Consider the following 27,990-nt stretch of genomic DNA (forward strand, 5'->3'; position numbering starts at 1 on the left):
TTTTGGCCCACCTGAACTTCCCCATTTTCACCACAAGATGGTGTAAAATCACAATACAGACATACATGATGCATTCTCCTCTGGCGTTATTTAAATGTTAAGCAATAAATAACAAATTCCTACGGTATCCACCTTTTCTGGTCAGTAACGAAATAGATAGCATTCAGTTGTAAAAAAATAAAAAAATGTAATAAAATTTTTTCGTTGTTTGAAAGCGGAAGGAAAATAAGCTGGACGCTACTTCCGGTGTTGAGACCCCGCCCACTCCTCTGTGGAGACCGCGGATTTTTGAATAATAACGACTGGGTTGGTTCAGTAGCGTAAACAAGTAGGATCTTCTGCTGCTCATGTACACATGTGAGTAACACCACTGACACCAAATAAGCCATTATTAATAGGTCTGTTGTTTTCTTTTCTGCTTAGACAAGTTAACCAACGCTAATGTTTCCTAGCTAAGGTTAGCCTTCCGGTTATGCTGATACTTGAACGTTGACCACTCAGTTTAAGGTTAGGTATTATCGGTTACTCATGAATGAGTTACAGGCTCATGTTAGACCTGTTTTTTTTAGCATGGCACACCGTAAATCAACGTTATGGAAATGCAGAGGTGGAAGAAGTACTCAGATCTTGTACTTGAGTAAAAGTAGGAATACCAGAGTGTAGGAATACTCTGTTACAAGTTAACTGCATTCAAAATGTGACTCAAGTAAAAGTATAAAAGTATTAGCATTAAAATATACGTAAAGTACCAAGTAGTCTTGTTCTTCACTCGGTTGTCCGTCAAGTATATGGCTCTGTTGACATTGCATCTCAGTTCGTGAGGAGTCATCTGCTCTTATTTGAGTTTTTATTTACTTTTAGCAATGCCTTATACATTAAATTATACAAGAATAGAGTCTCATAGGTAGATATGTGTAGCAGTGCGTTGGCGTATTGATGTATGCCAATACTTGATAGGTGCTTTCATATGAACATGACATGTATGGTGGTATTTACAGTAAGCAGTGGTGTAAAGTAACTACCGGTAAGTAAGTACATTTGCTCGAGTACAGTACTTAAGTGAGTATTTGAGTATTTCATTTTCCTGCTACTTTGTTCTTTTACTCCACTACATTTACTTAATACCTTTAGTTACAGATTTGGATTAATGATGTGATATATATTAAACTCTTAAATAATACTTTAGTTAAACCTGGAGTCAATTTGCAAGCTACCCTGCAAAATCATTCAAACTAAATGCACATTTACCAGCTTTGATATAACTTTAATGCATCAACAATTATAATCAATACATATAATATATATTATTTTGAAATGGACCGCTCTGCATAATGAGTACTTTTACTTTTGGTACTTTTGATGCTTATACTTGTGTAATAGTTTGAATGCAGGACTTTTACTTGTCACAGAGTATTCTTACACTCTGGTACTTTTACTTAAATACAAAATCTGAGTACTTCTTCCACCTCTGACAGTAAGTGAGGCAAATTGCGTTTATGCTGCATCACTGGTCCCTTTTGTATTTGCTTCTCAGCTTTAGTCTTACTTTATTATTATTATCCAGGAGATTTAGTTGACAGCCAGATTAAAGTTATACACATCCTTTACAAAATGTGCAGTACTACATAATAATTGTGTTATTCTCGTGCACATAGTTAGCATTATGCTGTTTGTTGTTGTTTTCATTGCAGATTGTGAACATCATGAAGTCCATTACTGATCCAAACATGAGTGCCGGCTTCACCAGTGCCATGGAGGAAATCTTCAACGAACACCTGAAGACGTGCGGGGAGATCACCGACCAGACGACAGAGCTGTGTCAGTCCCACAGAGAGTTTGTGAAGTGTGCAGTAGGTATGTCTGACATCTTGCTTATTGGCATCTCCAGTAGTTGTTGTTGGCCTGCCAATAATAACTGTTCCTGGGGTTTATATTGAAAATGAATCAAATTGAAATGTTATAGTCAGTAATGTTTGCAGTCTTTAAACGATATAGTTTCAACATTGCTTATAACAATAAAATGACGGCAAGCTGACCCTTAACGTTTTCTTTGTATTTGTTTTGCAGATACGTGTTTAAAGAAGAGTAAGGATGATGATATGCTGTTTGAGACAATAGAAACATTCAAAAGAGGTGAGTTGATGCATTGAACCACAAAGCATTGATAATGTGGCTTACATTCAGTCCAAGATGTGTGTTTATATGATTATAACATGGTAGAAATGATCAATATTAACCAATGCCATCGTTATCTTTGTTCTAGTACTATAACTGTTTTATGTGCTTAATAATTCTTCATTTTCTGATACACACCATGGCAACATTTTGTAATGCAGCTTCAAGGGCTACAGTTTTATGATGAAAACGTACTTTGACTGATGCAATGTTTGTCCTCCAGACTTGGTACAAACAAGTGCATCATTAAAAGCGAAAAGGCATGCCGTTTCTGAAATGATATCCGAGATTGAGCACAAGGAAATGCAGAAAGAAGACATCATCCAGAAGATAGAGACACTTAAAGAAGAACAATCCAAGAGAAAAGAGTGTAAGTCTATATTTTGAAAATTAAATATATGGTGTAGATTTCATAACTTGATTTGCCTTAGGTTATTTTAGTAACAGAACCATTGACTTTTTTTTCTTCCAGTAATTCTGTCTCAACACAAGACAAACAAAGACAGACTGAAGTATCTCAAGAAAGCCAGAGGGGTCTTTCAAGATAATTTGGCGATGGAGATACGAACAATCTCTGGCAAAACACAACTGGTTAAAGGTAGGCCAAGTGTGCAATTTCCATTATCAATAACCGTCTGTATTCATCAATCATTACACATACCAGTAATTGCTTGTGTCCGGTAATACCCCGATTGTCTTCAGTGGCACTCACTGTGTCTTCAGAATATAACAGAATATGTTTGTTGTCTTTGTAAAGGTGAAAAGCTGCAGTTTATTTTCCGGAATATCAACCCTTCAGATCTGAACAGCGCTTACATTGTCACATTGGGCCTCAATAAAGACGGATCATACCAGGGTAAGTAATGCACGCATACTTGCATATGAAAACTATACTTGCATAAAATATATATCTGACAATATATTTTGTGTTATTGTGTGGGAAAATAATACTCATAAGAAGTGCCTGAGTAGCCAATGCCTCATGAAGCTAATCCCCCTGAGCCATATATAGCTCAATTGTTCTCCAAAACTCAAATTTGAAAATATAACTGTCACACTATTGCACTAGCTGATGTGTTCTCCCATTCCCATGACAACGACCACTGTCATTTATTTTGAGTCTGTGATATAAATTATTCACTGTCCTGCTGCAGTATATACACACTACACCACTAACTTTGAATTAATCCCAAAAAGCTGCCTTCAAATGCAGTCTTTACTCCCATTTGCTTAAAAATACATTTCCCAGCTGGCTTCTTAGAAATCATTCATAATACAAATATATTTAAGACCAGTTTTAATACATTTTGTTGTCAGTAGGAAGTAATGGACATGGGGGTGAGTACAACAGACAGTGTAGAGTAGTAATAATCTAATGAAGTGGATTAATGCAATGCTGGTTCAGTATTTTTATGGGATTTATTGACAATATAAACATAACATATATCATCAGTTTTATCCTCCAACCACCATGTCTTCTATAATAAAGTCTTCTGTTTCTCCAGATGTGTCCAGTGATCCCGTGCTCGGGTGTTTGCCAGTCCTGGAGAGCCAGCTTCAGAAGACCAATAACTTACCAGCATTTCTGGCTAGCGTCAGAAAGGAGTTTATTTCTCAGGCACGCCGCTGAGATTAGAAGGATGGGAGAAAGATATAGCATGCGATGAGGACTAATGCTGATCAAAGCTTTCAGTCTGTATCTACAGTACAGATCTGCTAACAAGGCTTCAACTGCTTTGACAAATAGGGTTTTAATATACATTTCTGTGGGTAACAATTCAAATACTATATTAGAAATATCTGGACTTTTTATTGCATAACTACTGGGGTAATGTGTCATCACACATGTCTTGTTTCATCATTGAGCATGGACTTGTAAACATTTTAGTGGAAACCTCTATCTAAATCTTAAAAATTCATCATTCACGTATTGGGTCAAAAGCTTTCATTTGTTTCTTCCTTTCATTATTCAATTTAAAGTAGATGGGGATGATCATAACTTTAATAACTCTCCCTTGCTTCATTTTTCCTTAATCATATATATAACATATTTATTAAACATTCACTATAGTTAAGTTAATCTGTACACAATGCGCATAAATAATGGTGAAAATGATTATTTAGGTGCTAAATTCACAGATGCATACAGCATTATAAAATAACTCCAGGGAGAGCAGAGACAACAAGTATAAAGGAATGTATAGACATTTTAATGAATGCTTTATTTGTTAGTAAACATTTGAGTATATACAGTAGTATAGTGCTGTACAATGAACATAATCAGTCAGAACAAACACAACTTGTAGTTTTAGTTGGTACGAGTCTTTCAGTTGTTGCCATTGCATTTTCATCAGTGCAGAAGTGAATCTCTTTGATTCAGGGTGTTTTTGAATAGGAGTTGTGTCAGGCATCCGATGACTTGATGCTGCTTAACACAGGCAGCTCCTCCACATACGTTGAAGGGAAATGACCTGTCTTCCCATCAAGTTTGCCAAACCACCAACCATTCTCTTCCTTTCCACAAATGTCTAGAAGATCTCCTGTGACCAAAAACATTTTACAAGATTATAAACCTCTACTGTTTTTGGATTTTTTTCTGCACTTACGTTGTTACTTACCCTCCTTCAGAGTCAATTCATCATCCTGTTCAGGTGTGAAGTCGTACAGGGCCTTGCATTTTCCTATGCTGCACAGCTCTGGTGTTATTTGACCTGTTTAATGTTGATATTTGTATTACTTTACTTTATTATGAACTTTTTAAATATGCTGAATAGAAAATCAATCTTTGTGTTACTCTGAAAATGTCTTGCCTTGTTCTTTGTCATTATTGGTGTGAGGCAGGGCTCCATTAACAGTGCTGTCACACTCTGCAGCCTCGTGTGATGTGGAAGTGACTTGTTCCACAGACGGCTGTGTCACAAACTGAGCCGGCCCTTTGTAAATGATGGAAGCTCTCAGGGACTGTCGGGACCTGAAGAGAGTCCTGCGGAGCTTCACTGGACGAGTCAGTTGAACCACGCTGTGCTCACAGTCCTTAAACAGACATACTGTGTTTAATAATTACGATACATGCATTTTTTTTATTATATACAGCACTTTGGCTCGACCAAAAATCGTTTAAAAATGTGCTATATAAATAAAACTTGATTTGATTTACGAGGCTCTACAGATAACGGTTGTATGCCGTACAAACACTCGCTCTAACACTGGAAATCCCAGGAGTTTGTAAAAAATATCCATATTGTGTTATTAATAGTTTGAGACACCATTCATTTTAAAAATAGAATTCATGCAACCAAAAAGCTTGGGAATCCCCTTTTTTTATGTCTGTTTAATAATGTCACCATTAAAGTCCCACGCAGTCCTTACCTAAACAGTTATAACTCAATAACCACTAAAAGGCTGCTTCAAATGGAACTTTTTCATACTATTCTTTAATCCAAGGAAAGTCATTTTAATGGGTCTGCTTTTAATGCCAGATACACTTCTGAAATATGCTTCTAAATGTCCTTTTAGCCAGTGACATTTCAATAAGAAACCTCCTTAAACCACTCCCATGTCCTGAAGATGACGCATGTCTTACCTTATCTTTCCATTTCACGATGCTGTCACTGAATCGATGAAAGGACTTGGCCTTGCCCTCCAACTCGCACAGTGACACAGAGAGTTTGCAGTGAGTGGCCTCGAGGAGATCCAGTTTTAAGGTACTCTACAAGCAACAATATTTCATGAGTGCACAGTAGTAATCAATTTGAAGTAAATGTCCTTCTGTACACATGACTATCCCTCCGTCCATTACACACATTGTTTACCTCATCGATCTGCTGCTCAGTCTCCTCCAGGTTCTTTTGGTTTGAGAAAGATGGATTTGCAGAATACGTTCTCATCAGTTTTTCAATTCCTGCAACAACAATATTGACAGAGACTTAATGAATGACCTCACATGGTACTGTCCATTTTAAATCAATGCATTGATTTATAAAGGACATCCACCAGGTTATATTGTGTATTTAAATGAACTATTTAGTGAGTAATGCGCTCAACTTGCCTTCCCGGTCTTTCTTTGTCTTTGTAATACTGGCCTCAAGACGCTGGACTTTGAGTTTGATGGCTTCTTTTCTTCGGTCTTTGGCCATCAGTGACTTGCTGTCCTCCTCCTGTTTCACCCAGAACACAGATCAGTAACAATGATGGTCTTGGGTAAAATCTACTGTTGACACTACACAGTATGTGTTTGTGCTGTGAGTATTTCAAACATGCTACTGCCTTTACTGCACAGTTATACAACGTTCCACTAAAGCAGGTTAATCCCATTGGGATGTCGATCATATTTTCAAAGACCTGAGCACGACCTAACAACTACATAATTAGAAATGTAAACATGACGAAATGTAACAAAAAGCAGACCATATACATTGGAGCACCGCCTTCATGTTAGGCCCTGTCACAAAACGATAAATACTCCTGAGGCTTGCCCGCCCCTATCAAAAAGAGACCCATTGCGGAGATGACTAAGCGTGTCTTTGAATGGGTGAGTCACTGAATGAGTCTGACAACAAAAAAAAAACACACTTACAAAATAATCAGCCACCAAAAACTCTGCTTTGTGATCTTCTGCTGTGATGCTGTTTTCCGCCAGCAGGGTTTGTATGTCTTTGTCCATGTCCACCCTTTGCACTGTCTGTTCTATCTTTTTTTGGGCCTGGAATATATAAATTATAACATTAATTTAAGTAAGAACTGCATACTTATGAGTAGGATGGAGTTCAGGGCTGCCTTACGTGTTGGAGGGTTTGCCCAAAGCTGGACATGTGGAGGTTGTATCTATTCAATATGTTGAAGAGAACTTCAATCCGCTGTTTCTCCAGCTCCTGTATAATCTGAAAAAGCAGAAAATAACATTGTGACGCTTTTGGTGCAGCACATTCAATCCCTATTGAGTCTTGTCCTTGTCATATATTCTGTGTAGCATGTATTATCCCAACATATCACCTCCAGTGGAATGAAGACCATCTAAACCTGAGGTAAATGTTGAATAAAAAGGAAAACAAGGTCATAGTGATTGCTGCATGTACAGTGACCAAAGGCTGCTGTTCTCTGTTGCATGCTAATAAAATGTGTGTACCTGAGAGAAAACAGAATGAAATAAAATGCTGAAAAGACTGGGGAGATATTTGGTGTACCGATATAATTGACTGACCTAGTGCTTGTAGAGAATTTTCTGCAGCAAAAAGGTCACTGCTTCAGCTGTTGTCAAAATGGGGTGTCCTTAAACAAGGATTGACCCTGTTCACTAGGAAAAACAGCTACATGCCTACAGTATGAGAAGCGGGAGAGCATGTTTTCCGCACCTGGTGGCAGTTTTTCAGTGTGTTTTCCCACTTGAGCCTCATCTGATGACCCTCCATGTTGATGTTAAAGTACTCATCATCCACCCGCACCTGTAACTCTGCCGATTTAGTCAGCCTGTTCAGCATCTGTGGTCAAGAACAAGGGGATACTCTTTTAGCAAAACATGAGAGGGTAATGTAATGTATGTAGTGGTGAAAAATGTGTTTGGTAGCCATAAAATTCACCTTTTGTTTTTCTTTTTCTGTGCAGGTTTGTCTGTTGTTCTCAACAAAGTTGAACAGAGCCTCATGCTCTCTTGTTAGTCCAACCAATTTCTTCTTTATCTGTTTCAGAAGAGAAGAAATCCACACAAAACGGTAAAGGTAAACATTGAATTAGCAGTTTACTACACCATGTGTGAGAGAAGCAGGGTCAATCTCTTTAAAGCAACTCTAAAACGCCAGGTTTATAATCTATTTGTTTTTTCCAATTAATGCACTGGCTATTTTAGATACTTAAAGGAACACCAAAGTTCACATTGTTTTCCAACATAAGCTTTGTACAGAACCCTCATCTGTAAAACATAATCCATTATAACACAGTCATACTTCAGTTTAACAAATGCTATCAACCTTATGATATGGGGTGTGTCATAGCAACAACCAACTGTTTTTTATAATACATCATAAATTCAAAGATAACAGTCAATCATCAAATATCCCATGTTGCATGATGGGTTTTAAAGGTCAAATGAATATTATGTTTCTGTTCTGTCAGCTTAACAAATAATTGGTTATGGTTGTTCATACTTTTTGTTAAAGTCATGACCTTTTGACTGATAAGAAACTATAATCCTTGAATATGTGATGCACTGTGATCCTACTTGTAATGGCTCATAAGTAACAGTTTCAACACATTATAATGCATTATTAATACTTATCGCTTCAGAAATGCATTGTGCATGCATTGTTATGCAATATGCAGTTCAAGCATATATAAAATATACGGTAAAGGCTTTACTATAAAGTCTATATTATATAGTCTACTATAACATAATAGCTGACAGTCACGCACACTTTTTATGGGTTAAGCATTTATGGATCAGCATGTTGTTAACAATGGTTAACAGCAGCTCCATCATAGCTAAGGCATATTTCTGCATTTTCCTTTACCTTAAGTTGTTCACTCCAATTGGCAGTAAAAAGTTTCCCAGTTCTTTCAATGGCACTGTCAAGCTATGAAAGCACATAACAAGGTTAAAGACACGCTATATCTTGGAGCTTGCACAGCAGATTTAATGATAAAAAAATGCAGAAGATTCTTCATACAGGCCTCTTCCTCTTATTATGCTCGTCTAAGACTTGTCGTATTTCCAGAATTGCTTCTTGCTGAAATGCATTTCCTAGTGACCTGAAAAGAAAACACTGTGTTTAACTCAAATCTTTGGTTTGATCTGTGGACAGACACGGTTGTGAAGTGAACTTGGGCTGAAACCTACCTGTGGGCATCTGCTCTTGAGTACATCTCATCCGACACATGACACCAGGCACTGTAGGTGGAACTGAGTGGGGAACCAGCATGAATAGGTTAGAGCTGTGGGCTCATAAACGTCATCTGTGTTTTGATCACACCTATCTTGCTAGGTGCATGTTTCCACGATATCAGGAAGAGGTCATGTTAAACACAAAATAGACAAAGGACAGAACCATTTAAAATATGCTCCTTACTTGTTTGACATTCCTTTGGAGGCCCTGATGAGTTTGCCGGCAAGTTTCTGTAGTCCTTTGGAATAAGTAAGTTCCAGCTCTGCCCTAAAACAATAAGGCGTTGCAGCAAGTGACAAAAGCTGAGTCAAACAGTAACTCCTGTCGTCTCTTCAAGTTAATCTGAAGGACATAGTTGTACTGAACCTACCTTTGCTGGAAAACTGTCATAAGTTCTCTGCAGAAGTACTCCCCGGATTTCGAAAACCGTTTCAAATTTTGATAGAGTTGGTTATACTGAAAGACAGAATTAGCCTCTGTGATATGTTTGCCACATGTAGCAAACATGGCCTAAATCAACAGAGTTAAAAAAACGAAACAACTAAGTTGTACATTAAATACATATTGAAATCATATTTTAACTCCAGTGCATTGTGGAGGTAACCTGGACCTTTTCAAGATAAACTTACCGAGCAGGTGCTGATAGGGTCCTTCATCTTAAGACTGTAGCAGTTTGTTGACTTTGGACCGGGAACTTTGACCACCCTCCTCCCAAACTCACTCATGCGGAAATCACCTGAGCTTTTGTCAGTGCTTTATAGAAAGGAACATTCCAGAGAGAGGAAAACAAGAAACTACAAATGTCAACTCAAGCAGGATGGCAGGTCAGTGTGGAGCAGATATAAATAAAGGAAAAGATAAACACAAAACAAAGGCCAATTCATGGTTCCAAGCAGCAATACATGTTGACATTAAAATAACCTTTACAATTTGCATGGGAAACTTGTTGGCAAGCATTTGCTTGTAAAGGCAACCAGGTGACATTGAAGAACATTAGTGTTAACCATTTGTAGTTTATTTTACATGCTGAATGAAAGTCTAATTTTAACTTTGTTTAAACCGGTCTGGGTAACAACCCCTTGGGAAAATATCTCAATATCTAGCAGCTAAATGCTCCATAATATTATTACTCTATAACAATTAGCTAACTGTGTCTGAAATAACACATTGATAGCTTTAACTGAACAAAACCAAAAGTTGTTGGTACAAACAGAAACTAGAAGCAGAAAGACACTAAAATGGTTGGTAGAGCTCAGGGGAACTGCAGAGGCAAGGATTTGTCGGTAAGTCATATGTTGTGAGTATACAAATATTATTTGCATTTGATCCCTCATCATTATTTATGGGAGAATGATCATATTTAATTCATTTTAAAATTCAAATTCACCCTCAGGGTTTCATAAACAGTGTTTCTTTACAATTATTGAACAAACTCAAACACATTTGTAATCTTCATGTTTATTTTTTATTGAATAACTCAAACAACTCATGTCTGCCTCGTAAGAGGACAAATGGCCTTTTATGAAATGCTTACCAGAAATGTATCAGAATACTTAACAAAATGCTTTAATAGGAAAAACAGCATCTAGCCATATCTGATGCGCACACATAATACTGTTTTTGACATCTCACATACAGTTTAGTGAAGAATGTGTTTTAAAATGTGAGCATCTCACACATTTTGGCATATCTTTGGGGGTGTAGCTTTAAAAGTAAACCCAGGTCTTTAGCATTTTGCTAATACTCGTCATGATGTGTGGTATGAAAAACAGCCGTATCATTCAAGATTATTTTATCTTTAACACTAAACGTCAAAGTAAAATAGATGCATCACCATCTGCAAAATATATTTATAAAAAATAAATAACATCAAAAGACAAAACATAAGAAAAAACACACCCCCAGTATGCCAGACTACTGTATGTTAAAGTAGCATGCTTAAAGCATGCTACTTTAACATACAGTAGTCTGGCATACTGGGGGTGTGTTTTTTCTTATGTTTTGTCTTTTGATGTTATTTATTTTTTATAAATATATTTTNTCACTATTATCTCAGAATGCATCCTAGTGAAATATCAATTATATTGGCATGTCGCATTCTCTTTAAGCCTCTAAAGCTCTGACCCAATCACTGCAGAGGTGGGAGTAAGTCCTACATGTGCAAGTCATGAGCAAGTCTCAAGTCTTGACCTACAAGTATCAAGCAAGTCCCAAGTCACTGTGGTGAGAGTCAAGCAAGTCAAGTCAAGTCATACGAAATTCTGGTCAAGCAAGTCAAGTAATACGAAATTCTGATGAATAAGCCCAGTTTCCGCATTTAAATCAGTTAAAAGACAGTGGTTATGAAAATGGATTCACCCACACTATGATCTTCATTACATACACAGTTAATCATTTGAAATCTAATTTAGACCGATGACAATCATTTTAGATTCATATTAACCCCAGAACTGCAGACAATATAGCTAGGACTTTCAAAAGTCTGTTCAAAAAGGCAGAATTCCAGGTAAGAAAATCATATATGGCATTTGCCATTACACATATTCAATTTAAATTTCTGTTAACACTAGAACCGCCAACAGTGTCAGCACCTACATAGATATCATTTTCAAATCATTTAATTTGTTACTCTTCATAATTTCCTTATAAACTAAGTAGGACGATTTAAAACTCAGTTAATTGGGTTAATTTAGAAATTGCTTCAGTATATCATCATAACAGATCAAAAAGTTCAGATTCATTTTACAATAAATCAAGGAATGATGCACTTCTACAAACAAAAACAACATAATTAAAACATTTAAACAAACTACTAAAAGTAGATGAACTACATTATTCAAAAGTGTACAGTAACTTCTGATAATAACACAGGGGAAATAAACGAGGCATCTCTCTCTCTCTCTCTCTCTCTCCTGACAGCCCGTCAGTATCAGGGTTAGTCCAAATGAATCCCTTGGCGTGTTCATTTACCGTTTTGTCTTCTCTTTGCAATTAATTGATTTGAAACCAAGTCTAACGTAGCTTAAACTTAACGTTAGCTTTCTAGCTAACACAACACATGCACGCACCTTTCTCTGTGTTTTTTTTTTGTAGTGACGAATGAAGTTGGATGTTGTGGTGGTCGTGTCACTGATCTTTATGCTGAAGACCCTGCATACCGCTGTTCTCTTCTTATTATCGTAATCGACAAAATAATCCTTGAATCCAAACTTCACTATTTTTGGAGTAAAAACATGTTGCTGCCATGTTAACTGAGACTCCTGCCTTCTAGTGGGTTGCCAGGTTTGTGTGCAAATATTTAATTTTAAACAGTCAAGTCCTTTCAAGTCATCTATCTCAAGCTTAAGTCAAGTCTCAAGTCATGAATACCAAGTCAAAGGCAAGTCAAGTCTTTCATCAATGTTAGTCAAGCAAGTCCCCACCTCTGACAGTAGCGCTCAGGAATGAACTGTGTTTTTTTACGGTGCTTGTCTGCTTATGGAAGTCAATGTTTGTTTGTGCTATTGTTAGGTGTCATCCATGAAGTATGTGCAGGGTTACTTTAATGTCTGCTGCAAAACAACAATTGAGATTAACTACATGGTGTTTGTAACCTTTTGAAGGACCAGTTTGTTTCTAAGATAGAAAACCCAACCAACTGCAGTGTTGCATTGAACGTTACTATTCTAGATAGGCTATCCTCTGCGTCCGCTAGCAAAAACATTAGCTTAAACGGCTAATGTTAGCTACATGCATGCTTAAAAACTATGGTAGCCCTGACTCAACATTTATCTCTGAAGTGCTCTTTTCAAAGCACTTTTCTAACTTTTTCATTCTGCGCCAATGTTAACTATTTGAACTCAATAATCTCATGTATGTCACCACAATGTCTGCGTAGTTCAGCTCTCCTTGTTTTAGAAGTTTTAGTCACACACATTTTTGTCATTGGTGTAATCGCAGAGTAGGGAAAAAATCTCTCAAAGACACAAGTTGCATGATGAAGCACTTTGTGAAAATAGTTCATTCCCTGGCAATCCCCGCTGCAGGCTCCTTCCAGTCTCCGTGGGATTTATTAATAGAGCAGTCTACTCTGCATAGGAGTGCAGGAGACGTAAACTCAGTAACAGTGATGGGTCACTGTTTGCTTAACTCATTCTTATGTATCATAGTTACCATTTCTCTTGCTGTCTTGATGGCATTATGTTATGAATAATAAACTAATATGAGGTTTACCACCCCCACCCCCTTGTTCCTTTTTACTCCAGCTTCCTTTTATAGCAGGGTAAGCACTATAAAAACATCTCTCAAACAAGTTATTCAGAATTTTAGAAACCACTTTGATTTAATTCAGAATCCATCAAGGGAATGTTTCATTGTTCATTGTTCACATTGATATTTATGTGTTGGATCTGAAATTACAAATTGAACTAGCTCCAATTGTATGTGTGGGAACAGCCTATCACTGCATTTATATTGTTGTTAATGGAGCCTGCTCTTTCTAGGCTTTATATTAAAATGTAACATATGAGATGTTGTCAGGGATTTTAGTCTTTGGAGCGTTCTCCCTGGAGTTTTCAAAGCAAATGGTTTTACAGTGGTGTCTTAACCTTTGTCACTTTAAGTTATTATCTTGTTTTATTAGTTTTATATTATTTAGGTTAAAAACGATTGATTTTTAACTTAATTTGTTTTTATTTTCTGCAGAGTACATGGCTTTGGAACACTAAAGAGTGCTGGTACAACTACCCTTACCAGGTAAAAGGATTTTAATACATCCATACTCAATTATCATAGCAAGATTACTTACTACCCACTTCTCAAATGTTTATTTTAACCTTGTTGCTTTTCGTCTTTTGCAGCCACTGACTGTGGACATCCATTATTATTATATACTGGAGCTGTCTTTCTACCTGTCCTTATTCTTTTCACAATTCACAGACATCAGGAGGAAGGTAAGAATGACTGCAAGACACCAAGACATACATCACGCATCTCTAATAACATGAAACGTAGAAAAAGATCTACAGTAATGCAAAATACGACACTTTAAATTACTTATTTTGGGATGGATACAGACATTTCTGTTCATTTCGGTTTTTGTTTATGCCATTGTAAGTAGTTCCGTCGCAAAAAAGGGACATCATTTTATTTGCTTGTGACCATATTTGCTTTCTGCCTCACTGATGTGTGAAATAACATAATATTGCGAGGGCATAAAGGATTAACACTTTTTCCAACATTCAGAAATTGTCTCAGTTAAACTTCACATAAACTCCCTCAACTATTTGTGTAAAGTTTTTCAGCAAAAATATTGTGCTCTTGTATCCCATACATGATGTGTGGTGTTGGAAAATATTCAAATATGATGTTTTTCAAGTTTAGCCTTTTATTTGTATAGATAATTATCCCAGGCAAGAATTCTTCATTGAAAGAAAAGTAATAGAAAAGAGGATTCGATTTAGGGATGCATTCATTCTTAATCCTAAAATATTTCATGGATCAGAACACACACAGTAGCACTAGTATTTTCATCTTTATATGCTTCCAGTAAGCTGCTCCCAGTAAGCTGCTCCAGCTGACATTAACTTTACATTCTTATTTACAATCAGATGTATACACACACTACTGTGTACTTTAAATAAAGTTCCAGATGTCCAACTTAGTCAGGGTTTCTAAGAACTGAGATCAGCTTGTTCAAAAATTCTTCAACCCACTTTCATCTCCTTTTTTTTGTCATGAATATTGCTTCACATTTGGTTCATCAAGTATCAATTTGCATGCCTTCCAGCCATGATCGTACTCCTGTCTCCAGTCCATCCCAGCTCTCCCCTCTCCACAACAACACTTCACTCACCGCACTCGCAGCAGCCCCCACGATGCCATGCTGTGTATGCCTTCACTCTGTCATCTCTTTGTTGACTGTTGGCATGTTGTCTGTTTTTGTTTCTCCTTTCAGTTTTTTCATGCACAGCACTACACTGAGGAGGTCCTCTGCATCCCCTGCCAATTCCAGTATGTTCTCCCTGCACACTCTTGCCTTGCTTTCATTCTGTATCTTGCATCATTACTCTTCCTTCTCATCTCCCTCCTCATGCTGTCACCATGTTGGACTGGTTCTGGTTGCTTTGAGCTGAGGCATTTCTTAAGATTTGCTAAAGGAATGCCTCCCTGTGCCACCTGTCTGCACCCCTAGTCTCCTGGAGTTTATTCAAGGCAAGCCCGAACAAAATGACAAGACAGGACTAAAGCTTTACTATTGTATACTTGACTTTTAAATACACTATGTTTCAGATTACTGCGAGCTCAGGTTCAAATGTCCTTTTGTTTGATATCTTTTTACTGAGATTTGATTCATTTTTAAACAATGGTGGAATGTAACTAAGAACATTTGCTGCGAGTACTATACTACACATGAGTATTTCTATTGTATTTTAACATAACCTATTTTAATCTAAAGTTACCAATCACTTTAAAATGCAAATAGAATTCTACATATGATGTGGTTATAAAATATAATACATTGTCATAAATAAAAACTACCATACAGTATATACAATCACTAAAAGGCAGCTTCACCATTACCAACTACAACAGTAAAATACTGCTTTCTGACTAATGCATCAGTAATAATGACATAATTGAAATACATTTTGTTTGTATGGAGTATGTTTTACTTAAGGTCTTGAATGATTCCCCCACCACAGATGTCAAACATATTTAGAAATGGCTATTTTCCAGTTTGTCACAATATAAATCATTACCAACACATTCAGTATTCAACACGTAATCCAATCACACACTTGCATCCCCACGGAGTGTTCGCCATTCCTCTGACACTGAGGGCGTGTTTCTTTTGTGGGTATAAATCATTGGCTTATCATTACTGTTAATACCTTTTTTAAAGCGCTGTGCCAATCCCAGTTGTACATGACGAACACAGTTCACAAAGACAAAGGTTTTATTTTAAAAGACATTGATCCACAATCATGACGTACACACAATGCGGCCGTTACTCAGTATTCAGTCGTCAGAAGTTGCCTGGCCGTTTTTAAGTACAAACTATTATGTATTACTGCAATAACAAACTGCTATGGTGTGTGCAGTCATGTCCGTCTGACTCAATCACACATCTGAACTGCACTAGATGCTATGAGTATGAACCGCATGCAGTGACTCAAACAGCCACGAGGCAGTGCTTACTCTAGTTGTGTGACATTTCCTTGACAACTTTGTCCCTAGGATTTCCTGATCATGTTCCTGCACCATGTTGCAACAATCTCCCTCATCACCTTTTCCTACGTGAACAACATGGCCCGAGTGGGAGCGCTGGTCATGTGTCTCCACGATGCAGCCGACGTGCTAATAGAGGTGAGGATGGGTGAGAAAACAAAAAGCCTGTGGATGGAGAGTTTGGCCATGGTTGGGTGTGTGAGTTTACTTAGCTTTATCTAAACTCAACTCCAGTCTAATATCATGTACATCATGAAACACTTAATCATACAGGCACAGTGCATGCTCTTCGTTGGAGACCATTTAAAATCTTTTTTTAGATATTTCAAAGATATCCATTTTAGAAATACTTTGAGAGATATTTCAAGCATTTGTTCCCAAGATTAATGATTGTTTCTTTTCTTTTTCTACAAAGGCTGCCAAAATGGCAAACTATGCCAAATGTCAGATACTGTGCAACCTCTTGTTTGCAATGTTTGCAATTATCTTCATAAGCTCCAGACTGGCAGTGTATCCTGTTTGGTAAGTGCAATTCTGTATATGTGTGTCATGGTTAGCATCTTTCTGAAGTCCGACTTCACTGAAATAGTCATTTGTCATTTATAATACAGTCACAGTCAGAGACCTAAACACATGGGCAGCACAGGTACTTTTGGCATCCCCAATGTGACTTGTCAGTGCCACAAAGATTTCAGTGCTTTTTTAACTACTTTCTCCACAACGGTTTGCAGACACACTTTGTGAATGTTGTTGCTAAGTAATAGTTACTATGGATACAGCAGCTTGAACCCCTTGAAGAAAGCCAAAGAAAACGGCAAATGAAAGGCAACACATTATGGTTTTCATCTTATTGTTAAAACATCAAAGGGTTTTATTTCTGATAAGGATCTTTCAGCATTTTGTGATGCTGCTTTACATTTATTTTCTTTCAGGGTTTTATGTTATTTCTTAACACAAATCAGTCTTAGTCCTTGAAAGTGTGCACAGCAGTGATCTTAAAGCCATCAGCGGCAGTGTTATCACACCTTTAGTGTGAAAACACGCCTGCAGGTGTCTGCTTTCCTTGATATACCATCGATTTTCGATCAGCATACAAATTATATTTAAGGCATTTAGATTCAAGTTTATTGTCAATAATTCAGGTTTATCTGAAATACAGGTGCTTGTAATTAGTATAACAGCCTTAAAACAGGTTTAGCCAATACCCCACAGCTCCACACCTGTGTTTCATTCTATGCTACACTACGTTTCAGTGAACCCCCATCACACCGATAATAAAGTTGTCATTACTGTAAAGCTGTTGCCATGGCTTCAGTATCTAGAGGATGATTCACAGACAGTCATTTGAAGGAATTGTCTCAGGGATATATTTAACCAGGCTTCTGATTTTTAAATCAATTAGTAATTTAAATTACATTTAGATTTGTTCGATGAATTGGACTATAAACTACTTGCACAGGTTTGCTAACGAACACACACATTTCTGTTTGTTTACCTGTACTATAATTACCCTGTTAAGAGAAAGCACTTTTACCCCCTTCTGTGTTTCTAATTGAACTCATCAAGTTAATTATCTCCCTCTCCCTCTGTTGCCATGGAAGGATTTTAAATACCACCTTGTTCGAGAGTTGGGAGATTGTAGGGCCATACCCGTCATGGTGGGTCTTCAACCTGCTTCTGATCTCGCTGCAGCTGCTTCACTCCTTCTGGTCCTACCTCATAGTGAAGACAGCGTGTCGAGCCATCTCAAAAGGGAAGGTGAGTCATTACACTCGGCTCCTCTTTCAAGTCCTCTGCATAATCTTTCCACTTATACCTGTTGTTGCATAATAGGCTGTTTTGCTGCGAGTTCATAAATAAATACTGTGTAGTGTTGTCAATAGCCACTTTTGACTGTCCCTTTCCATTCTTTCTGCTTACCTGCATCCGCCAAGGTGGGAAAATGGAATCCGTTGCATGTAAGTAGCCTCAAAAGGGAACATCATGTATACATTCTTGTACTGTGTGCTTAGATTAATTTCATGTCTTGGGCAGCCATGTATACGTTTCGTAAATCATGATTCTGTCAGTTTGTTTATCTAATCATTGCATATACTTGCAGCCTAGCTTCAGGTATGTTAATGTGCATTTGTCAGTTCAACAACGCTGTTCAGGACTGAAAGATCTTACTAAATATTTTACATATTACTATAACATTTTGCACCGATATTCACTTTCCCCCTTTTATCTAGTGCAACTAGCAGGTCAAATGTTCACTTATTTGGGGGAAATCCCAGCATCTACTGGCATCTATTTATCTAGCCAAATTGCCAGACATTTTCTGAAAAGATTTGAGGTTTTGCTGCCTCTCTCTTTTATGTAAATGTAATGTATTTATGTTAAGGATTTAAACTTAAAAAAAACAGTCAGATGCTGGGAAATTTTGATTATAATAATGTTGATTATTTTCTCACATAAAACAAGATTACATTTAATTTAGGTGAAAATGTTATCCAAGGCAACGTTCAATAAGTGCAATCAACAAAGAGGATATCAGTTAAGAATACCCTTTAAAAAAAAAACACAACATAAAGCAATCATTTGGACTAACAACTGCAAGATTGATCAATAAAGTTGCAGCCTCATGTACAGCGTGTAGCCTGATATTGATTGGCACAACACCTACTGGTTGGACACACAAAGGCCCATTTGTACTACCGCCACACATGGCTGCTGCAGATGCTGACACAGAAAGGAATTTTAATGAGAAAAATCTAATCTCCAATAACCCTCTGTTATTTCTGCAGGTGTCTAAAGACGACCGCAGCGACATCGAGTCCAGCTCTGATGAGGAGGAAACTTCCCCAGCCAATCACAAACAACACAGCAGCAGCAGCAGCAGCAGCAGCACCGCCAACGGGACCAACAAAAATCACGGGACCAACGGCTACCTGACAGGGGCCACATATCCCGACGAACACTGACCAATCTGATATCACAACACTGGAGCCATGCTACAGACACCATCCATCAGTGTGTGTGTGTGTGTGTGTGTGTGTGTGTGTGTGTGTGTGTGTGTGTGTGTGTGTGTGTGTGTGTGTGTGTGTGTGTGTGTGTGTGTGTGTGTGTGTGTGAGAGAGATAGAGAGAGAGTTTNACGCTCGCTTGATGGCCTTTAACATCGCACTGCTAAGTAACTAACTTCCTCACACACACACTCAGTGCAGGCAGCTCTGCTGATCTCTCCTCCCTGGCTGCAGGCTGATAACAGACAGTTGGGATCGAGGCGAAATTCTCTCTGCAGACCCATTCTCACAGCGTTTATCAACCTTTTTCTTACTCAATATCAAGCCACACTTATTGTTTTTACTTCGGCTGTGACTTTGTGTGTGCTCAAGGTGAGTTTGGCTGTGTTTCGCTGTGTATCGCGAAACAAGGAAACCACACGTCTACGGAGCTCAGCGCGATTCACAACGTCCCGACCAATCAGAGCACACTGTGCTCACATTGAGGGTGGGGGCTGGAGCTATTGGAGCTACAACGAGCCGTTAAAGGCAAAGAGTGAAATTCAGTGAATACACATAGTTTACAGAGATGCTGTATGAGAAACCAAAGTGATTTTGGAAAATTGCACAATATAAATCTATTCTAGTAGACCTCAACAATGGAATTATGATCAGTGGAAATGGCCATGACATGGGACCTTTAACTGGAATTCTGCCTTTTTGAACAGACTTTTTGATTGAGTCCTTGCTATATTGTCTGCAGTTCTAGGGTTAATATGAATCTAATATGATTGTCATTGGTCTAAATTAGATTTCAAATAATTAACTGTGTATGTAATGAAGATCATAGTGTGGGTTGAATCCATTTTCATAACCACTGTCTTTTAACTGATTTAAATGCGGAAACTGGGCTTATTCATCAGAATTTCGTATGACTTGACTTGACTTGCTTGACTCTCACCACAGTGACTTGGGACTTGCTTGATACTTGTAGGTCAAGACTTGAGACTTGCTCATGACTTGCACATGTAGGACTTACTCCCACCTCTGGCTACTGTACATACTTTGAAAAATGGATTGCATATTTAATGAAAGGCAATATTTAGCATTGGTAATGCTTTTTATTATCAGCTCATTTTCTGCTCTCCTTTCCTTGTATGATCCATTATTAAAGACTACTTTTTGCACTAGGCTTTCTTACAAATTGCCTTAAATGAGTCCCATACACCATCCATTTACTTGCCAGCCTCATGACTAGGCTCTAACCATGCGAGCAACCACAACATTTCCATGCTTGCCATGAACTTAATGTGAAGTAGAGAAAAATTGATTTGAACTCAGTGACTCATTCTAACCTTAAGTCATAGCAGCACTCTGGTGCTCATCTGTAAGTAAGGAAAACTTACCTTTTTAAGGAAACGCACTCCATAAGTAAATATGTATAGATAGAATGTAAATCTCCACCTGAAAGAAATAAGGAAAGAACATATATATATAATTAAATATACATTTCAAAATGTTCAACATTTAATTTGTTTAGATTTGCGTGACAATCTTTTGTTTTTTGGCCATAACTGCAGTGGTATTAGTAAGCTATGGGCTAATGTGGAGGGCATGCTCCTTAAAATGGGCCCTTAGCTGCGTGCAGTGTGTGTTCAACTATTTTCATTCAGCTTTTTTTTCCAATTAGATTTCTCATTTTTAATCCATACTATAATTTGGGATTGAGATTATTAATTTATAGAGAAAATCAAAGTGTCAATCAGCTAAAACCAATAAGCAGGTAGTAATACAGCTGCATCACATCCTGAAGTCAAAACAACATATAGTAAAAACACAAGTTTACCGGGGGATGTGAACACAATTTGTGGTATCCTACTTTTGTACTTCTGTTCCTACATTCAGCACACTGTGGCTCAGTGTGGCTGTCATGCCTGTAATCAAAGATTAGAAGTGGTGTGAGGTCCTCTTATTTCCTATCAAACTCTAACCGGGGTGAGTCACTGAACCTTCCAAATTGTGAGTGAAAAAGACAAGACACTCGAAAATGTCCCAGCCCATCTTGATCCGAGCTTTATATAATCCTGCACATAATGTACAGTAACTACGGCAACACAATGGTAGGGAACGTTATAATGAGGTCTGGGCTTACAGGCAGAGAAGAGAGTGCTTCAGCTGACACTTCAGTGATCAAAGCCTTGCTGAGCAGGGTGATGTGCATATATATATATATATATATATATATATACTGTATATATACTGGCTTCTAACAGTCAGCAACTGGGAGGAAGCATTTAAGACTGGTCTAATAGCAAGCCCCTTAACTACACATCACTGGAAGTTGCATCAGACAATACCATGTGTCTCTTTAGGGAACAAAAGCTAATTTGTCTGTATGGCTTGAATTGGAGACCCCCTGTTGGTTTATTTTGTGTTGTCAGAGCATTACACAAAATAGATATGTTTAGAATTGTATATAACATATTTTTTCCTATGGGAGCCTTAATTCTAGTATATATAAAACATACAATTCTGATTACAATGCAATAGCATTCAGGGAGAAGAACTGAGGAGGCACAAAACAAAGCTTCACTTCTGGGACATCTGATGACTCCCGTGGCAGTGACAGAAGCTGTATAAGCTGCCATGTGAGACAAGGTTTTGCATACTCAAAGGTCGTGCCGTGTGGTTTTTCCGGCTGAACTCAAATCAAACACATTTTGACATCCACAGCCTCCAAACACAACATGACACGAACAAAAAGAGAACAGGATAAATCAGCTTCTCCGTGCACGCACAACAGAGTTAGTCATTTTATGAGAATGTTTGTTCAAGGTTTTCAGTTGTAGCTCCGTAATGAATGCTGGAGAATCTCTAAGCATGTTAACACAAGGCCCACGGAGACCATTATTAACTGCTCTTTGTGCTTGATCAACACTATTGTAAAACCAAATTAACTAAATTAAAGTCTACCTGGCACACAGTAAAGACTGTTGCATGGCAACTGGTTCATCGCGCCTGCAAGAGTCTGTTTCAAGTGCTGTTGAATCGCTGTTATACATGTACAATCACAATGACTCACACCTTGAATTCCCGTGAATAGTTTTTCTTCCCCAGAGTCAGACACATATGTTGTTTTTTGTCATTGTGTGCTAAGTTTCTTTCAAGAAGTCTTGATTAAGATATTTTAAATGTTAAGCATATTATTATCATAGAGCTGCCGTTTACTTTCTATCATTATTGTTGCAGAAAGTAGCTAAATACACTTTTACAAGCCGGATATTATCTGTGGCTAGCCAAATGATGTGTAGTGTTTTGATGAACTTGGCCTGTACACCAACTAAAAACTGTAGGTAATGTGGCACAATAATAGGAGGTTTATTTAAAGTGCTGTGGTACATGACAGCATATTTTATAATAGCTTGAATACATGAATGAACCATTCACCATATAAGATGATCATCTATATATCATTACTAACAAATGTAGCTGTTTGCAGAAGGCAGCAATTGTAGCGGGGTGGGGGGACTTTGATTTGATTAAAAACTCAGAATGAGCACAGATCTACTTTTTGTAATAAAATGATATCAAGCGGACAATGTTTGATCATTTAATTCCATGTTGTCACTTTTCCAGGTTGGTAGTCTGAGTACCAGCTGGCTGCAACTATTTGCATTTGGATGCTTTAACATCATAATTAAGTCATGAAGCTCACGCTTTGATAAGCATTAAGTTGTGCAAAAACCTTGATATATATTTAGTCACTGCCTTTACTCCCCAGGCAGTAATGGCTGTTCCTTCCACCTTTGTTTACTCGTCTAATTTGCGTTTATTACCAGGCCTCATCAAAAAAAATCAAAATGAAAAAGCTTGTTCATAGCCAGTTATTTAAATGTGGTAAAAGATGACTGCAACTAATTTAAGAAAAACACGGGTGTGGCTGTCCTCCCTAAGAACACATGTTAATGGCTCATCTCTCAGCTGTCCTATAAAAGCTTTGGCTGAACACAAACAAGCTTATTAACTGCCGGCTTGGTGTCTGCCGAGTTGCCTTTAGAGAGGTGTGCAGGCGGAAAGTTATGAAAATCATAGACCCAACATATCAGTCACAGGAAAAAATAAGGAAAAGCAAGAGCATTCACTTTTGGGAAATGCAGTTATTTTCTTTTTTGCTAAGAATAAAATGAGTAAATCTGTTTTTTGTTATTAATCTTCTCTACTAACTCTTGGAAGGAAAGGGAATTCATATATAACAATTCCTTAAAATATCAAATATGGTTGTAATATATTATATCTGACATTTTTTTTAAATCTAAAAAACATACGTCAAAACCTATTGAAATATATTGTACATCATACATTAACTGAAGCCAAAGATAGACATTACAAGATCAAAATAGTAACTACTTTAGTAACATTAAGTTTTGTCAAACAAATACACTGTATATCTTATCACATATTACATATCCTATTTATGTTCTTTGTACTCAGTGAAGTAGAGAAGAGAAAGGATTGAGGAAGATGAGATGAGACAAGAGGGAGTATTGAGGACATTCAAAAAATGTTTCTTCCTCAGCCCGCCCTGACCAACTGATGAGAATAGGGACTTTGAGGTGAAACTACACTGAAAAAACTGTTCATATTAATTTGTCATTTACTGTAGTATCATGTTCAATTTTGTAAACAGTGGTAAACACCTTTTAATCTGGATATGTTTACTTGCAATGAACCTGTTTTAGGACATTTTGGAAAGATTTCAGGTTTCTGTTGTAAGAGAGAGGTTACTGTGGATGTCTTGAAAAACAAAATCAATACTTATACTTGTTAGAATTTTCTTTGTTTTATGTACAATATATCTTGGGAAAAAAGAGGCAGTAACAAAAGCTGGTAGAAAAACTCTATGCAGGGTCTTCATTATTTCCAGGCCACATGTGCACTGCTCTTCTCTCTGCTTGCATAATGAAAAGACGAGACAACAGATCAGACGTCTGAAAAACTGATAGACAAAGAATGCTATCAGTCTGCAACAGCTGTGCATGAACGCCTAATTACAGCACCATCGCTGCTGGAAGGCCTGAAGCCGGACGGGTTTGGAAAATTGCACTGTAAGCAAATGAGACAGTATACTTAGCCAAACTACTGCAACAGCCTAATATCTCCTGCAGTCAATTATGCTGCATGCTGATAACGGCTTTGCTACAATTGTTACTTAGAGAGATAGAATGCCAGCTAATCATGTTCAAAAAGCTCAAGCAAGGAAACAGTTTATTTTCAGATTCCTGTGTGATGTTGTAACAGGAGTCCAGTGGTTTTACCAGCCAGCAGTGTTGTACTGAGTGAACAGCAGCCTCAGGCGGAGCAGAGGATGTTGGCTCCCTGTGTCTCAAACTGCCAGATTGGCTGTACTGGTGTCTGACATGACTGTGCTCTGACAGCCACGCTCGCTTGATGGCCTTTAACATCGCACTGCTAAGTAACTACAATTTCCCTGATGGCAAATGCTTTACTAAAGATTAGCCATTTCTCCATTACAGCCTGAGAGGGTTTGTTGCCTGCACTGGGACACGTTTGACTATTATCGCACAGCAGCATCAAAACTCATGGGCCATGGAAGATACAGTGATGTTTTAACAAAACTAAATACTATTGTGATTGCTGTTGAAGTTTATGCTTTTGTTTGTGCGTAAAGCATAAATGGTTGGTGGATTAACTGATTAGTCAATCGATTGAGAATGCATTGGCAACTTTGGCTACCTTTGTTTCAGTAATTTTTCGGGCAAAAATGCCAAACATCTACCGGTTTCATCTACCAATACTGTGAATTTAGGAACCTGTATTGTTTATATAATACATTTAAGCTGCACATCTGCTTTTTGACTACTATCATTTCTGGTAATTGGCCCATAAAGTTAAAATCCTATTAGCCTAGTAGTGGCTTTTTAATGGATATTCTACACTACAATGAGGATTTGCTGCTTATCTTTTTATTTATAACATTTTTAACAGAACGTATTTGGGTTATGTTCTGTTGATTTGCCAAAATACATTATTCTGGGACCATTTTTAAGGGGCATTTACCCTTTTTTGATATTTGGTAGATTTGTAAATTATTATTTGTTCTTAACAAAAGTTTTACATTACTGCCACCTTCTTATAAAATATGTTTTTGTGGATGAAGCACTGCAGCATTAATTACTTGTCTCCCATAGATAAATAGCCAACAAACAAAAGAGTGATACATGACAGCAATAAAGCAGATAAGGTCTTCACTAATTCTGGAGAAATTATTTTTCCTAAACTTTAATGTTATAACATGCATAGAAAAGTGGCTTGCATCTCAGTTAGGGTTTGCTGTATGATAAGGTGTTAAAGCTGATTTTCCTTACATGCTTTCACAGAATCGTGCGAGGGTGCTGGGCTTCTCCTGGTTTCGGCGTTGTCTGAACCAGCGCTGGATGGTCCGCACATCCCAGTCGAGCTGTTTGGACAGACCCTCCAACCTTTTCTCGTCTGGATGCTGGCAAGACAACATAAACACGGCATATCTTAGTTTTCATTGTGGCACACATATCATTAGATAAAACATACAAAATATGAAAAGAACACATGCACCACCTTGGTTATAGCAGTGAAAACCTTCTCCAGTATAGCGTTGGGTTGTGCTTTCTGTGGCCCGTTGGTTTGGATCTTCAGGCCCATGGCACATGGTCTTGCAATAAACCTGCAATTAAAAATAACATGACATGTATTGTTAGTATTTAGGGATAGGGACACAAGGCACCAGGAAGCACATGCATATCAAAACACTCTTTGCAGGTGCTGGGAAACAGTTGTCACATGGACACGTGCATCTGCTTGTTACCAATTCTTCTTTTACTCTAACAGGATATGACAATGTTTTGAACACAAATTGTCTTCCCAGGTTATCTTGAGCTTCTCCGGTTGAAAAGTCAGTATCATGTCATCATATCATGTCATATCATAGTGTGTGTATTTCTGATTATCGTTTGGTAAAACACAAGCTGGGATGCAGTAATATGCAAGTTGCTACCAAATGTAACTATCTAAATAAACTGATGTATGCACAATCTCATGGATTTAACACATTTTAACTGAGACATCATGACTGGTGCCTTCACTGTTTCAGCAGATCTTCCCTTTATAAATGATCAAACTATGTTTTTAGGGACAAGTACTTAACGTGTGAGGGGTGTAGTGGGGCCTTACTCAATACTTATAAAAATACTTCTGACCCATATATGCATGACTGTACCATCATGGCTTGATTATTGTACAATAATAATATAAGATGGTCATATCTGGAGCAGTAGAGTGACAACAAACCACGCGGATAAGTAAAAGGAGACGGTCTCCGGCATGGCTCTTTGTCTAAATTCAGGTTTGAGCAGAGAGGACAGTAACTGGATTTGGGCAGGTATGGTAACTTGGCCGCACTGTGAGTTTGTATGTTTGCTCTGACAGATGCATCATATGCAGACAGCGCGTAACGCTGCAGGCCTGCAGAAACAAGGATGATCAACCGTGGTGATTTGTGGGCTAACCAGATAAGATGCCATTGTTTAGATAACAGATAGATATACATGGACAGCGGGGTGTGCTGCCTGCATCATCCACCGGAGCATTTCCTCAACACAACAACCCGTACCACAGCCACCTGGATTATCGCGTACTTAGACCCACCTTTCAAAAACCAGCCGAATCATAAAGATGCAGAATGCTAAAGGACAAGCCAGATACAGGTCCTCGGCTTGCGGGAACGTTGCTTCATCTGTGTTTTTTAAATCAGCCCAGGTTACATTGTGGGGGAGCCAGAACCTCTCGTTCCAAAACCACGCCAAAATACCCGCCATCTCCCTGCAGCAGACACCGTAACCGGGGGGAAAGAGAAGTTGATGGCCCGCTGTGTCCCGGAGGTCTCTCACAGGCGATCTGACCGTGTACCGTGGCTGATGATGAGATATCCGTGCGAGCTGTGCGTCCGCTTCCCCTCAGCTCTCCCAGTGTAGGGAAGTAGACTCAATCAGCTCCTCAGCGGCTGATTGGTGCGTTGAAATGTCAAGCAAAACACTCGCTTTACGTTATGCCGGCTATAACGGCGTAATAAAGGTCAACCACGTTTTGTGTAGCTTATTTAGAGTAACACTAGAAGTGTATGTTTCCTTATGAACCCACTACAGAAGGCTAAATGTATTTTGTTTTGTTTTTAAAGCTAGTTTTACACGTCTTGTGGTTATATTATCGTAAGAAAACCCATACTAGCCTGCCATGTGAGGTGTCATCTTCAATGCACTTTTATAACTGAATTCAAACTGATCGTTAATCATTTTTTGTGAAAGTTAAGCAGAATTTATGGCAACACTAAAGCGATGGGCTACATCATGTTGGTAAACAACGCCATCTACAGACAGATTTGATGTAGTTGACCTCTGAGATGGGAAATTCATAAATGATGTGACAAAGTAAAAACAAACTTTTCTATTTTTAGCATTTGGTATATATTTTGTGCACCACCAAACTATATTTATTAATACATATTTATATTTTAAGGAACCTCATAACTTTATTTTTAGTTGTTGGTCCTCTTGAACTTTATTGCATTTTACAATCCAAATAATATAATTCAAAAATCATGCTTTAACAAAGAGTGAGGTTCATTTTATTTTTACATTGTATTTGGAGTAGTATTGTGTTGTAAAGGCCTTTTCGAATAAACGAGAATTAGATTCA

At 37.9% G+C, this 27,990-nt stretch overlaps 4 protein-coding genes across 5 annotated transcripts; 2 read left to right on the plus strand and 2 right to left on the minus strand.

The window, feature by feature from the left end:
* Nucleotides 1-253: 253 nt before the first annotated feature.
* Nucleotides 254-4,820, plus strand: spc25 (SPC25 component of NDC80 kinetochore complex). The gene is made up of 7 exons (XM_010789373.1): nucleotides 254-357; nucleotides 1,692-1,854; nucleotides 2,068-2,133; nucleotides 2,399-2,545; nucleotides 2,648-2,773; nucleotides 2,933-3,031; nucleotides 3,681-4,820. Exons 2-7 carry the CDS (start codon nucleotides 1,704-1,706, stop codon nucleotides 3,803-3,805), a joined length of 714 nt encoding a protein of 237 aa, XP_010787675.1. The 5' UTR covers nucleotides 254-357; nucleotides 1,692-1,703; the 3' UTR covers nucleotides 3,806-4,820.
* nostrin (nitric oxide synthase trafficking) lies at nucleotides 4,370-9,761 on the minus strand. The gene is made up of 16 exons (XM_010789372.1): nucleotides 9,680-9,761; nucleotides 9,421-9,506; nucleotides 9,234-9,317; nucleotides 9,005-9,067; nucleotides 8,835-8,916; nucleotides 8,679-8,741; nucleotides 7,752-7,850; nucleotides 7,527-7,652; nucleotides 6,957-7,055; nucleotides 6,752-6,877; nucleotides 6,224-6,332; nucleotides 5,988-6,076; nucleotides 5,759-5,884; nucleotides 4,986-5,208; nucleotides 4,794-4,886; nucleotides 4,370-4,715 (listed from the first exon to the last, which is right to left on the minus strand). The coding sequence occupies exons 1-16, from the start codon at nucleotides 9,704-9,706 to the stop codon at nucleotides 4,579-4,581; spliced, it is 1,632 nt and encodes a 543-aa protein (XP_010787674.1). The 5' UTR covers nucleotides 9,707-9,761; the 3' UTR covers nucleotides 4,370-4,578.
* Nucleotides 9,762-12,443: 2,682 nt separating this feature from the next.
* LOC104961144 (ceramide synthase 6-like) lies at nucleotides 12,444-19,331 on the plus strand. The gene is made up of 8 exons (XM_010789374.1): nucleotides 12,444-13,311; nucleotides 13,734-13,784; nucleotides 13,889-13,981; nucleotides 16,269-16,397; nucleotides 16,675-16,781; nucleotides 17,861-18,017; nucleotides 18,194-18,217; nucleotides 19,046-19,331. Exons 1-8 carry the CDS (start codon nucleotides 13,252-13,254, stop codon nucleotides 19,220-19,222), a joined length of 798 nt encoding a protein of 265 aa, XP_010787676.1. The 5' UTR covers nucleotides 12,444-13,251; the 3' UTR covers nucleotides 19,223-19,331.
* A 1,261-nt stretch (nucleotides 19,332-20,592) lies between these two features.
* LOC104961145 (ceramide synthase 6-like) lies at nucleotides 20,593-27,473 on the minus strand. Of its 2 annotated transcripts, none has more exons than XM_010789375.1 (4): nucleotides 26,944-27,473; nucleotides 25,858-25,963; nucleotides 25,629-25,759; nucleotides 20,593-20,706 (listed from the first exon to the last, which is right to left on the minus strand). In XM_010789375.1, exons 1-4 carry the CDS (start codon nucleotides 27,111-27,113, stop codon nucleotides 20,604-20,606), a joined length of 510 nt encoding a protein of 169 aa, XP_010787677.1. In that variant the 5' UTR covers nucleotides 27,114-27,473; the 3' UTR covers nucleotides 20,593-20,603. The 2 variants fall into 2 exon arrangements, with proteins under 2 accessions (XP_010787677.1, XP_010787678.1); XM_010789376.1 differs by lacking the exon at nucleotides 20,593-20,706 and adding an exon at nucleotides 24,105-24,193.
* Between the last annotated feature and the right edge of the window lie 517 nt (nucleotides 27,474-27,990).

This window comes from Notothenia coriiceps, unplaced genomic scaffold, assembly GCF_000735185.1.
Source record: "Notothenia coriiceps isolate Sejong01 unplaced genomic scaffold, NC01 NC01_scaffold00032809, whole genome shotgun sequence".
Taxonomy (NCBI): domain Eukaryota; kingdom Metazoa; phylum Chordata; class Actinopteri; order Perciformes; family Nototheniidae; genus Notothenia; species Notothenia coriiceps.

Excerpts from the sequence above, each read along its gene's own strand:
- LOC104961145 (XM_010789375.1), bottom strand. The coding sequence starts at position 27,113 with ATGGCGGGTATTTTGGCGTGGTTTTGGAACGAGAGGTTCTGGCTCCCC. Across the intron at positions 25,964-26,943 it reads ATTCGGCTGGTTTTTGAAAG|GTTTATTGCAAGACCATGTG; the intron begins GTGGGTCTAAGT and ends TTTTAATTGCAG. Across the intron at positions 20,707-25,628 it reads GCACGATTCTGTGAAAGCAT|GTGGAGATTTACATTCTATC; the intron begins GTAAGGAAAATC and ends TATTTCTTTCAG.
- nostrin (XM_010789372.1), bottom strand. The coding sequence starts at position 9,706 with ATGAAGGACCCTATCAGCACCTGCTCG. Across the intron at positions 7,653-7,751 it reads CAGAAAAAGAAAAACAAAAG|ATGCTGAACAGGCTGACTAA; the intron begins GTGAATTTTATG and ends TCTTGACCACAG. Across the intron at positions 4,887-4,985 it reads CAATAATGACAAAGAACAAG|GTCAAATAACACCAGAGCTG; the intron begins GCAAGACATTTT and ends AACATTAAACAG.
- spc25 (XM_010789373.1), top strand. The coding sequence starts at position 1,704 with ATGAAGTCCATTACTGATCCAAACATGAGTGCCGGCTTCACCAGTGCC. Across the intron at positions 1,855-2,067 it reads GTTTGTGAAGTGTGCAGTAG|ATACGTGTTTAAAGAAGAGT; the intron begins GTATGTCTGACA and ends TTTGTTTTGCAG. Across the intron at positions 2,774-2,932 it reads CAAAACACAACTGGTTAAAG|GTGAAAAGCTGCAGTTTATT; the intron begins GTAGGCCAAGTG and ends GTCTTTGTAAAG.
- LOC104961144 (XM_010789374.1), top strand. The coding sequence starts at position 13,252 with ATGAGGTTTACCACCCCCACCCCCTTGTTCCTTTTTACTCCAGCTTCC. Across the intron at positions 16,782-17,860 it reads CTGGCAGTGTATCCTGTTTG|GATTTTAAATACCACCTTGT; the intron begins GTAAGTGCAATT and ends TTGCCATGGAAG. Across the intron at positions 18,018-18,193 it reads GAGCCATCTCAAAAGGGAAG|GTGGGAAAATGGAATCCGTT; the intron begins GTGAGTCATTAC and ends GCATCCGCCAAG.